At 39.6% G+C, this 13,611-nt stretch overlaps 1 protein-coding gene across 1 annotated transcript in view; it reads left to right on the top strand.

The window, feature by feature from the left end:
- Positions 1-12,357, top strand: part of LOC109429448 (17-beta-hydroxysteroid dehydrogenase 13) — a 28,374-nt gene extending 16,017 nt beyond the window's left edge. Inside the window, exons 3-5 of the mRNA XM_029868938.2 lie at positions 9,582-9,838; positions 9,906-10,019; positions 10,094-12,357. Coding sequence (XP_029724798.2) covers positions 9,582-9,838; positions 9,906-10,019; positions 10,094-10,169 — 447 coding nt within the window. The 3' untranslated portion in view covers positions 10,170-12,357. The remainder of the gene's footprint in view (positions 1-9,581; positions 9,839-9,905; positions 10,020-10,093) is intronic.
- The last annotated feature ends 1,254 nt before the right edge of the window (positions 12,358-13,611 follow it).

The following is a 13,611-nucleotide window of genomic DNA, read 5'->3' as shown; positions in this document are numbered from 1 at the left end:
GTTTTTCTATTTGGAGTACCCTAGTGTACAAGAAAAAAAAATCCTGACAGATTGACAGAAGCCAACAAACTTTCAGAAATCAGTTAAATTTAGAAGCAGGAAGGCTTGAATATAGAACCAGTTTTTGCAAGTCGTAATTAATTTATTCAGCCAGACAAAACGCATTGACACTAAAAAAACTAGCAAACTAAAACAAAACCTGAAAATCCGAATAGAACTAGTTCATTAACCCAACAAAAAATGCAAATATCATGCATCTGCCGTGCTGCGTGGTCCACCAATCGGAAAGATATCTCACCAATGATCCTAGTTATCGTGAATATGCCAAGCCTCCATTCGTTTATATAGCCAACAACATATGACATCTCCAACGGTCGTTAGAAACCTGAAAATTTGCAAATTTGTTTGTTTATTTATTTTTTTAATGCCTGCACCACATACCGGTCACGCATCGCCGAAATCAAAACCGCTAAAATGAAAGGCCAACCTGTCGAAACGTTAAATCAACCAGTTCTATCTTAATTTGAAATTCAATGGCATTCCTGACGTGTGGTGACAGAGAAAATGTGCAACGGCTAAGGGTTGCGGTAACTAGGCGGTAACGGATGTGTGTTTTCTCAAGGTGGTGGCGGGCGAGTCAAAATGCACTGACCTCGCTGGTCTACTGTGACTGTGAGGGGTTAGTTATTCGACATCATCCATTGCATTGCATCGTCACTCGAGCAAAGAATGACATGTAACATCGCCGATAAAACGAAAAAAAAGCAAATTTATCATGGAGGTAGGTGACCGCGAAGAAATCGCTTATTAAATCTATCATGACGAGTCACGTGATGGGGTGGACCGTTTAAATTTATAATTGATATGAAATTGTGCAATGACTGCTTGATTTTAGTAATGCATTAGTTGTAACCTAGTTCTGTTAGAAGTTTAAACTAGGGGCTATTATAAACAACCACGGCTTTCAGGAATAACGAGGGGTCTGGCCAAAGTCCACGCTCGATACAAATTGCCATTTTTTCCAAGTCCACAAGATAAAGTGGCCTAGACCAGTTAGTAACTGTGGAAGTACTCATAGAACGATAAGCTGGGGAGCAGGCTATATCTCAGCCTTGACTCAAATATAAATGATTGTGGTTTTGGGAGGCAATATAATATTGATCAATTACCATAAATGATTTAAAATTAGAACCAAACCCGTTGCCATTTTTATCTGCAACAAAACACCCAAAAGGTGGTTTCTTGGGTATTGTGGAGTAGGAGAGATGGACGCACTAAAACCTCATTCTTTCTCTTCCTTTGCTTCGTGATAGGATCTCTAGGATGACTTCGAGAACAGGGGACTAGGGTGGCCCACACTTATGAGACAAACATAAAACTGCAAAGTTTTACACCAGCAATCTGTTGTAGCCAAGAATCCAAAAACAGAATAAAAATCAAACGTTTACAGCGCCACCTAGTGGCAAAAATTGATAACTCTAATTTCTGCATACGTTTGGCCAAATTTTTCCATACCAACTTCAGGCTTGTTGAGCTCGTTACTTACTTACTTTCAGTCCTGAGCATTGAGGATTTCTCGCATTCGTTGGCTAAAGAGTCCACCCACGCTCCCGTGTACATGAGCGCTTCACTTCCTTGTCGAGAGCCAAATAGCGCCGACGGGCTACGGCTTTGGCTCCTTGAGTTTTAGCTCGCTCTATCGCGGCTTTGGCGTTCCCTCGCTCCTCTATTTTCCTCTATTTTCTGTGATCCACTGCTACCTCTGGATGCGTGGCTTACCCAAGTTACTCTCGCCAGTGACGATGAAAGTGTGTTCTCCTTCTCCTCGACCTTTTTACCGCAGCGTCTTCCAGTCGACATGTGTTGAACCGGCGCCTGATTTTCCCCTCTTATATCGTAGTGATCCTAGTAATGCGCATTACTAGGATTTCACCGATTAGGAGATGACGGTAGCATGCAATGTCGTTTCGCAATGTTTGTTCCGCAAATCAGGAAGGCTCCGTCTCCATTTTCGGCTGATGCAGATGTGGGCGATTTGATTTTCCGTGACGCCATCACAGGAGGGTCGAGTCACAGTCGAGTGTGTGTATATTAGAGTCGGTCAGCCGTTATATGAAAAAATGGAAAATTTGATGGCATCCCATCAGATCAAAGCTATTTTTCGGTCCCATTTAGAGACCCAAATAACTGTGCAAAATTTGGGCGCGCTCTATTATGTCTACGCTTTGCGCATCGCGTTTGAAGTTTGTATGGGATTTTACATGGGAAAACATACTTTTTTGCATTTCTCTCATGAGAAGCTCTAAATTTTTTAAAACCATGTAACTGATAATGTGAGAACACCGCTTAGGATGCTAGGATGCCCTGAAAACCTTTGTCGAAGACCACGAAGTGAGCTGATGCTTATGAAATAGTAGTTTACGCAACAAGGTGCAGAATGACGATTTTTACAGCACGAGTCGTACATTTATCCAACGAGGCTTGCCGAGTTGGATAATTACGACGAGTGCTGGAAAAATCGAGTTCTGCACCGAGTTGCGTACAACGTTTTTTGCAATTTCATAAATTACCCTTGAGGATAGTTTTTAATAAAACTTTTTCATCAAACTGCACACGGATGTTCATAGCCAATGCTAAAGAAAATCTGATCATAACAAGTTATACTGTGCAGTTGTCACAATTTTTCAAAACTGCGTCCAGAAAGCATCAAGAAGTTGACCAAAACTAAAAACAGTGCTGTAATGGTTCATTACGCAACGCAAATCAGTACTGTAATGAACCATTACAGCACTGTTAATTTGGTGTGGGAAAGTAGGCCTTTTCCTGTCAGATTTGCGTGGGGTAAAACAGCCTATTACGATGAGAAATTGCAAAAAAAGTTATAGCGTTGGCATTGCTTGCCCAAACAGCATGATTTTGTTGCTATTGTTATTCCTTTACCTACATGTTAAAACTAAAACACATGCATGCGGTTTGTTAAACATAACTTTTTTACAAGCTTCGGATCGCTTTGCGGTCTACGACAAAGTTTTACAGAACACCCTAGGCTACTATTCTACATTATCGGTTAAAGAATTTCAGACAAACTTTTTCAGCTAATGGAAAAAATGCAAAAAATATGTTTTCCCATACAAAATTCAATGGCAATGCGCAAAGTGTAGACGCAACCGATCGTGCTCAAATTTTTCTCAGGTACTCAGGACCCGAAATTTAATCACCCACGCTAGTGTATGTGTGTGTACAAAAAAACTCACATCACTTTTTGGCAGTAAACCTCAACCGATTTTAATGACCGACGGTTCATTCGACGCGGAATCTGGTCTTATTGTTTCCTATTGAAAACGGTTTGGATCGGTCCAGCAGTTCCGGAGTTATGGCCATTTAGATGTTCCGGACCAGTACCCCAGGAAGGGGCCAGCCAGATATGAAAATGCTACAAACCCACGCATGCGACACATCAAACTGCGGCATTTTCAATAACTGATGAACGGAAAGCAGGAAAATAATTTTAGACTATATCTGAACCGGTGGGGTTCCGGAACCGGTTTCGTGTGTCCCGCTGTAAGTGGCCAAATTCAATAGTGAACCAAACCCCTGCATGTGACACAACAAATAGCAGCCTCTTCGATAACCTGATGAATGGTAAACAGGAAAACAGCCTCAGCCCATATTTGAATCAACCGGTAGTGTTCCGGAGCCGTTTCCGTATGCCCCGCCGCTAGTGGCCAAATATCAAAGTGAACCAAACCAATAATGCACGCGAAATATGTATAAAAGGGAAATAAACCCATGCATGTGACACATCAAATAGTGGATTTTTCGATAACCTGGTGATCGGTAAGCAGTAAAATTGTATCACAACATACCTGAACTGGTAGTGTTCCGGAACCGGTTCCGTATGTCCCGCCGGAAGTGGCCAAATATAAATGTGAACCAAACCCATACATGCGACACATCAAATAGCGGATTTTTCGATAACCTGTTAACCGGTAAGCAGTAAAACAGCCATATTAGGGACTACCCGTAGTGTTCCGGAACCGGTTCCGTGTGTCCCGCCGGAAGTGACCAAATATATCGATTAGAAAGTGGTCAAACGTAACATGCATGCGGCACATAATTAGCGGCTTATCCAATAACCTAATGAACGGTTAGTAAAAAATAGTCTCTGATCATATTCGGAACAACCGATTCCAGTTATGTCCTGGAACTAGTTCCTACAGTGGACAAATGTAAAAGTGTACCATATCCACTCATGGTGGTAAGAAAACAGGTTCAGAACACGTTAGAGACTGTTAGTGTGGCAGAACCAGTGTTAAGTTCTTCCCCGGAATTACGAAAGTGAACAAAATCAGTGCAAGCGATAAATACCTATGTACAAGAGAACAAAATATTGGCAAAATAAAATGATCTCATCAAATCACACCATTTAAGATTCTTGAGGTATAAATACAGCAGCCGTTCGCTCGTTGCAACATGGTTACATTGCAACGAGCGAATTATACTGAAAGACGGTTTGCGGTAATGACAAGCATAAAAATGTTTTCAAATTTTCCATGGCAAAACGTGATCATCGACCAACAAACGCTTCTTGGGGGGCGTCCATAAATGACATAGTTTTTTAGGGGGAGGGGGGTATTTGTGGTCTTGTGACGAAGTGTGACGATAGGGGGTAGGGGTTTATGATATGCTACGTAGCATTTTAACCCAAGTAACCAGCAAGCATTTAAAATAGCATTCCTTCTGCATTATAGTAGTCTTTACGGCAACGCTTTTAATGCAAATTAGCCGCATATGCGCCTTAAGTGCTGCTCCACAGCAGGTTTTGGCAAAATAACGGGCTGTCTTAGTGCTAGCCCTTCAGGAACGTCGTTTCAAGATGTCAAAGAAGCGTAACGCCCACGGTAACACCTCGTCGTCGAGCAAAAAAAAAACAAAAATAGATTTACGCCTGTTTCCTCTTGCTCCCTTAGCGTTCGTTCCCCCGCTTCCTCGACCATGCAACACTCCGGCTTGTCTTACATTTTTTTGCTTGTTTTAGTAGTAATTGGGATTTGAACTTGTGATCCCCAGATAACAAATTAAAGTTGTGCTGCTGCTCCACGTTGCAGGGTATGCTACAGCTGTTGCGATGGTGTGCGATGATTTTATCCCCAATATAAAGAGTAGAATGCGGCATCAATTCCAAACCACAAAACAAATTATTTTCTGAGATATATTCCCTTTGCATAAGCAGTTTCCTTCCATATTCGTTCTATATCATATTCCCCTTCCCTCTTTCGATTTATAACTTAAGATCCACCCAATGATCCACTTATTCGGTGCACTTCCGATTTAAGAAGGAACGGCAATTTTTGGATGGCCCAATCCAAACCAGCTCCAACAATGTTTTCTCCGGTGATTTCTGATAAGGGAGAGAAAAACGAATAAGCAAGTCAGATGTCCAAATTCGTCAACAAGGTCTGTAAACCATGTAAAAGAGACGGCATGAGCTGTCAAATGCATAACATATCTCCCATACTCTTTGCTCGTAGCACTGGTACAGCATTTAAAAAGCATTTTCGATGCTTCCGAGTGAAAACATCTCAGGCAGTCCAAATGCTAATTAAAAGCCGAAAGCTTTCGAGCGGCACAGCTAATGCTAATTCAAGGCAGCTATGCATTCGAACTGCTTATGTAGGGCTGCAAGCAATTCAAATGCTGAAAACGGTCTGTTGTACGGCTTATTCAAATGCTTAGTGGTTACTTGGGAAGCTTATTGGAAAAAAAGTATTTCGTAATTAATATTTTTTTACTTGCATTAGGTATTATTATCCAGTAAATAATAAAATCTTTTTTCCATCACAATAATGTAAATAAGAAATAATGGACATAAATGCTGGCTTCCTTTCATAAGACATGCAGCTATCGGACGAAACAACTGTATCTGAGAAAATGGTTTTGAAATCCTGCGTAAAAATAATGAATAATGAAAGAATAATGTGTACGAAAATCAATTTCGCTCAAATGCTTCTCACAACCAATAGTTTGCTGCTTGCTATAAGGCACTGCACGATTGTTTTTGGCATTATGGCATTATTCTAGAAGTTCCTTATATAGTTTCTACAGGACTTCCTTGAAGATCTCCTCCAACAATTTCTTAAGGAGCTCCTCTAGCAGCTTTATAGATATTCCCAACAGGAGAAGGATAACATTTTCTTAGGAATCCCTACTAGGAATCCCAAAAAGTGCTTCAAAAACATTCCAAAAGGATTTGGAGGAATCTGAAAAGGAATCCCTCAAGGAACTTCCAGAAGAAATTCAGAAGAAACTTCTGGCGGAATCTTATAGAAATTCCAAAAGAAATCCCCTGAGGATTTCCTGGAGCAATTCTAGATGAAACTTTTGGAGAAATCTTGAATTAACTCCTGGAAGAATCTCAGAAGGAGCTATTTGTAGAGTCTCATAAGAAACTCCTGGTTCAATTTCTGAAGAAGCCACGGAAGAAATCATTGAAAGAATCCCGGATGGAATTTCTGGAGGAATCTCGAAAATTACTTTTGGGGAATCCCAGATGAAACTCCTGGTGAAATATAAGAAAAATAATCAGATGGAGTGAATGGATGGATGCCGGAAAAAACTCCTGGAGGAGTCTTGAAAAAAAAAACTTGATAAATCCTAGAAGGAAATCCTCGAGGAATCCCAGAAGAATCTTGGAAGGAATTCCTGCAGGAATCCGTAAAAGAACTCTTGAAGGAATCCCAGAAGCAACTTCTGGAGGGATTTCCTGCAGATATCTCGGAATCAATATCTAAGTGAATTCCTGAAGGAAACCAAGAAGGAACTCCTGGAGGAATCCCGAAAGGGACTTTTTTATGAAACCCAGAAAGAAACTCTGATGAAATCTCAAAATAAATGCTGGTTGAAATCCGAAGAAACCGCTGGTGGAACAGAGGAGAAGAAAATCTTGAAAGAACTCCTGAAGGAAACCATGGATAAACTCAAAAAAAAACTCCCGGAGAAATCCCAAAAGGAACTTTTGGTGGAATCTAAGAAGGACTCCGGATGGAGTTCTTGGAAGGTCCTCTGAAGGAATACAAAAGGACAAAATCTCAAATGGAATCCTAAAGGAAATTCTTGGAAATATCTTAGAAGGAAGTGCTGGAGGAATTAAAAAGGGAGGAATTCTCAAAGGAGGAATGCCAAAAGAAATTTCTTGAGGAATTCCAGAATGAACTGCTGAAGGAATTTTAGAAGAAACTCCTGCAGGGTCCTCCAAATGTCATGGTGAATTTTATTCAAAAGAAACCAATTGATTAGAAAGAGAGAGAACCATTGATATTCATAACAGATTTATTAGTGAGAAAACTAATATCTTCGGCTAATATAGTATTGAACTGCATTGGGAGCATCGATCCCAGGTCCTCAGCATGATAGTCACGTGCTTTAACCATCACACCAGATCCGCTTCACAGTCGGCAATGTTTTCTTGCTATTGCTGATTTTTCATTCAGAAATACTAGAAATCATAACTAAGTTTCTCGTATTTTTTCGTTAGGTACTTGCTTTTTGAAATGAAAATTTTGTTGAGGGGGGGGTGTGTTTAACAAGCTACGTCATTTATCGAGGGGGTAGCCAAATTTGTGACGAAAAGCTACGAGGGGGGAGGTGGGTATTAAAAATCGCTTAAAAAGCTACGTCATTTATGGACGCCCCCTTGTGTGCGTTTTGTTTCCTCTCACATCAACCGGATCGATAACCGAGTGGAAGCGTGCGAGCCTGGTGATTTCAAGGTTCTTGGTTCGAGTTCAGTTGCCAACAGAAGTTTTTTTTTAATTTTAAAGCGGGTCCATGGTAAAATTGAAAACATTAATCTGTTGAACTGAAACGAAAATCAGTCTTCACACATTTAGTGGCATTGTGTATTTAAATTGACCCTCAGAATAATAATTTCAATCGCAAGCCGCCTTTCAGTGTACGTCACTTTGACACTAAAGTGCATCTAAATGCACTGACAGCACAAAATTGACACATGATTGCTTTTTAATTGCAAAAACTTGTCAAATTTTGCAATTGACTTCTTTAGCGGTGTTGAGACAATTCCATATTCTGAATCTGCATGTCAAACTGAGCCGAAATCCAAATTTTCATCAATTTTGGTGCCCGGGAACCTATTACCTGTCAAACGATAAACTGCAACGATCGACGCGCCACCATATTTCGAATAGTGGTGGGTATAGGTACCTTTTTCAAGGTGTTGTTTACGGTGAAGCAACACCGCGAAAAGGGTACCTGTGCTCTCCAACATTCGAAATTTGGTGGCGCGTCGATCTTTCTACGCTAGCGATTTTGCGGTGGGGTGATGACGTTTGGAGGCGAATTTATAAATCAATAATTATGGGAGCGATTTCGAATCACCCCTTGTCGAATTTTGTACTAGGTGGAACTGTCAAGCACTTGCCCAGCTGTCAAAAGGTGATTTGAAAAAACTCTTTGAAATAGATTATAGATACCAGAATAAAATTCTAAAAATCTGAAAAAAATCACAGTTTCTCAGAAAAAGGTGCTCTTTCGAGTAAAATCAAAAAATCAATAAATACATTTTTCAAAATTTAAAAACCCAATTAGCAGACTTGCAACTAAAAAGCGTTGCAATGAGCGGAATTGCAACGAGCGAACGGCTGCTGCATACAGTAGGATGGGTCAACGTTGTATGGGAAAATTAAAATTTAATCGCATCAACACTGAACAAAGTTTTTTCAATCCCCTTTTGCGTCTTGAATAACTGCGCTAAATTTGAATGTGACTGGTTGCGCGCTCACACTCTATAATGTGGTTGAAATTTAAATTTAGTATAAAACATTTCACTTGCTGACAATACCTTTGTCAAATTTTACATAGATCTTGAAACCAATGATAATACAGCTTCCGATCGACAACTGGGCTTTAACGACAATCCAGTTTACGAGCGCCGTTCGACAACTGAACTGAGCTTCTGGAGCCGGAGGCTATTGTTGTATTTTGTTTTGGTTATCGATTTGCAAAATGTGAGGTTATGTTTTGTTTGCTTTTTAACTGGACTTTGGCCCAGTTATCGAGCGCCTAGTCAAAAAGCAGTCCAGTTAAACAGCAGTCAGTTACCGAGTGGATGCTGTAAAACAAAAAACTTTGTCAAAGACCGCAAAGTGATCTGTGATTGCGGAACAAGTTGTAATTATCGTCTTCATATTGATCAGCCTCCAATGCTGGTGAAGGTGGTCAAGCTGTCAACTGAGAGGTCTGATATTTTTCAGCTCTGCCTATACGTTGAACATAACGTCAGAATATGTGCCATTAATAAGTTTCGCAATTCTATGATGACTTTGCAAAAATCTTGCTTTAAAATAAAGTATTACGGATTTAGAAACACTTCGGCTAACGTCGCCGGAAACATCATAACGAGAAAGGCACTATCACCTATTTCAGCGCTTTGTATTTTCAGCCTTATGTTTGTCTCCCTTTACCTCGCGTTGCGTTGAACCACCCAACATTCCTACATGACGTTGAATCACTCAACATACCCAACTTGACCTACATGATTGATCAATTTACCATTATCGTTTCAGACCACCAAGGTTGTGCTGGATAGAATGATGGAACGCAAACGCGGTCACATTGTGGCCATCTCTTCCTTATCCGGTGTGCACGCGTTCCCGTGGGCAGTCGTCTACTCGACGTCCAAGTTTGCCGTCAACGGTTTCATGGCCGCCATGACCGAACAACTCCGCCTGCAAGGCTTTGCTGATCAAATCCAAACGACTTGTGTCTGTCCGTACTACATTGCCACAAGGAAAGATATCGTCGAGTTTCTGCAGAAACCTCGGTAAGTTTCAATCGCGAGTGAAATGGGATTATATATTCGTGGTTCATAATGAAATTACCCATTTTAGATTCAAATTGCTGTCAACGAAATATACAGCAAAGATTGCAGTCGAAGGAATTCTACGGAACGAGTCGTTCGTATGTGTACCTCCCCTGTTTGACTTAGGACTAAGGATCATGCAGTGAGTATTGTCTTTACAATACCTTGAATAGGAAAATATCAACTGAACTAATCATTTCTTTATTTCCTTTGTAGGTTGTTTCCCTTGAAGGTGCAACAATTGGTCAGAGATTTAATTATGAGAGAATATGAACTACATGCGGCTCTATAAAATGAAGATCTATTTGTTAGTACTCAATGTGATTATTATTGATACAATAATATAAAAAAGGAATTCAATGATAAAACTGAATGTACAATGTTCGGTGCAAGTATCTAACGTATATATAGTGTATCTAACAGTTGCTCGTATTTTTTTGGCATATTTCATAACTTTTTATGACGCTAAAATGTTTTACTCATTATAAGCTACATTGATGAAATTTTGAGCGAGATCGAGTGGGTTTTCTAAAAGTTATATACACTCCCGATCAAAAATTTCGGGTCACCCCCTCAAAAACATGTCATTTTTAGGCCCAATTTGCGTCCGATTTCAAAACCCTAGGTCTCATTCAAAAAATAATATGTTAAAGTATCTTTGAACATGATTTATGTGAAACTTTCACATAAATGCTTGTATGTAATTTTAACTAAAAGTTGCCAAATTTTCTAAAAAATGAATATAAACTTACTCTGGAAATTGAGTCGATCAAATTTTATGATGACGGTAATATAGCCTATTTTCCATTAGATTTCATCTGCTTTTTGCCGAACTTGGCTAAAAAATTTAGGAAAAAAGGTATTAAGTAAATTAATTCATGAAGTCATCGACCAAAAGTTTGGGGTCACCCCTCAATATGATGTATCAGCCAAAAATTTGGGGTTACTTTCGTGAAACATGGAAAAGTGATTTGGTAACAGCGATGCCAGATGGATTTCTGTATCACTCGTTCAAAAATCTGTATCCCATACAAAATTTGGGTGGAAAATTTGTATCCTATACAAATGAAAAATCTGTATTCCATATAAACGCAATCTGTATAGATGTTCAAAAATCTGTAAAATACAGATAAATCTGTATATATGGCATCCCTGTTTGGTAATATCTTCGTCATTTATAGTTCCAATAGTGACCCCAAACTTTTGGTCGATGACACCAAGAGATAATTTACCTAATAACTTTTTTCCTAGATTTTTAAGCTAAGTTTGATAAAAGCAGTTGAAAGCTAATAGAAAATAGGTTATTTTACCGTTCTCATCTTAAAATTTGGCCGCCCCAATTCCTTACGACACTGCCGTAAGTTTATATTCGGTTTTTAGAAAATTTGGCAATTTTGGGTTATGTTGACATACAAATAATTTTGTAAAAGCTTCATCTAAAGCATTTTCAAAGGTACTTTGACTTATTATCTTTCGAATGAGAGCTAGGGCTTTAAAATCTGACGCAAATTGGCGGAGATACGGCCTAAAAATGATATGTTTTTGAGGAGGTGACCTCAAACTTTAGATTAGCTTTTGGTAAAACTTTTTAGTGAGCATTTTTTTGTGCTCCACGTACGAATTGCGTATGCAAGACCTTTTTGTAAATCAATTGTAATGTTGCTCATGTTTGATCTTCATGAAAATGTATTTCATTTTATTTGCAGGAGCAAAAGGAATCAATTTTTAATATCAAAAATAGATTCTACATTTAGATTCCTATGCAAACCATGAATTTTTATACATAAGTAACAGCGAATTCAAAAATATTAAATAAATGAAGAAAACAATATTTGGACCTTGTGAAATGTTATTCGGTCTGTTAATTCACATATCTGAAAAAGAATTGATCATTTTTACAAAAACAGTGAAAAAATTCAAACAAAATTTAAAAAGGTCTAGTCATTTCTTTTCATTTATTTAGTTTTTTTAATTCACAGTAAATTAAATACGAGTGGGTGTAGGAAAAAAATCTCATTGAAAACCATACGTAGACTTTATTTTTGGTATAAAAAGATTAAAAAATGCTTCCTTTGCATGTTTTGGAAATCGATGAAAAAATCTAGAAAAAATAGTAAGAAGAATTTGACTATCCTAGGCTACTTGGCAAACTTTGACGTCAGCTTTCTACAGAAAAATAATATAAAAAATCGAAAGGTAATGTTTTTGAAAAGTTTAAAAATTTAAACTAAACGATTTTACTTAAAACTTAAGCAAACAATCTTCAATAGATAAATAACCATCAATTAAAATGCCAGCGAATATGATTACGATTAAAAAAGTTGTGAGCATTTCAATAGATAAAATATGACAAAAATAGCTGTACGAGCAAATATTTAATACACTGTAATCATGAGTGTCAAAGACAACATTGTACATTGGAAAGTATATAAGAACAAAATCTAAAAATCATGTCTTATCAAAACTTTGTTTGATTTTTTACAACAATTTTGAGATTTGAAAGAAATAGGCAAGAATTGAGAAAAAATGTCGGCTTTGACCGTTTCTATCCATGGACCGCACAGTGACGAATGGGTAGAACATAATACTTACCTTACCGATCAGGCTAAGGCCGGGGTGGCCTCTGCTGTTCATAGTAGCCGCCTCCACTCCACTCGGTCCATGGCTGTTTGTCTCCAGATCCGCACTCTGCGTAGGGCCCGCAGATCGTCCTCCACTTGTTCGACCTACCTAGCTCACTGCGCTCCACGTCTTCTTGTACCGGTCGGATGACTCTCGAGAACCGTTTTAGTCGGGTTACTATCCGACATCCTGATGACGTGACCCGCCCACCGTAGCCTCCCGATTTTTGCGGTATGGGCGATGGTTGGTTCTCTCAGCAGCTGATTCAGCTCGTGGTTCATTCGCCTTCTTCAAGTCCCGTCTTCCATCTGCACTCCGCCGTAGATGGTACGCAACACCTTCTGTTCGAAAACTCCAAGGGCGCGTTGGTCCTCTGCACGTAGGGTCCATGTTTCGTGCCCATAGAGGACGACCGGTCTAATCAGCGTTTTGTAGATGATTAACTTCGTGTTACGGCGAACTTTATTCGATCGTAGAGTTCTGCGGAGTCCAAAGTAAGAACGATTTCCTGCCACAATGCGCCTCTGAATTTCTCTGCTGGTGACTTTGTCGGCGGTCACCAGTGAGCCCAAGTACACGAATTCTTCAACCGCCTCGATTTCATCACCATCGATATAAATTCGGGGTGGCGGGCGCGCTGATTCCTCCCTGGAGCCCTTTGCCATCGTGTACTTTGTCTTCGACACATTAATGACTAATCCGATTCGTCTGGCTTCACTCTTTAGTCGGATGTACGTTTCCGCCATCGTCTCAAATTTACGAGCAATAATATCGATATCATCAGCGAAACCAAGCAGCTGAACAGACTTCGTGAAAATCGTTCCACTCGTGTTTATCCCAAGGGACTGTTATGGTCTTCTTGTTTTCTTACCCCGCATTAAAATTATGCTGCTGTGTTGAAAGATAGGTTGTCAGCTTGAGCCCTACGCTTGAGCCGCTGTTATGCTGGCTACGAAAACATTGCATTGGAGGGATAGGGATGCCAATTCCTTGGTTTATCCCCGCTCTCTTAATTACACCCTCTAAAGCAATGTTGAACAACAAGCACGAAAGACCATCACCTTGCCGTAACCCTCTGCGAGATTCGAAGGGACTCGAGAGTGTCCCTGATA

This window comes from Aedes albopictus, chromosome 2 (genome assembly GCF_035046485.1).
Source record: "Aedes albopictus strain Foshan chromosome 2, AalbF5, whole genome shotgun sequence".
Lineage (NCBI taxonomy): Eukaryota > Metazoa > Arthropoda > Insecta > Diptera > Culicidae > Aedes > Aedes albopictus.
Note: the sequence above shows the minus strand (reverse complement) of the source record. Positions and strands in the feature narration are given on the sequence as shown.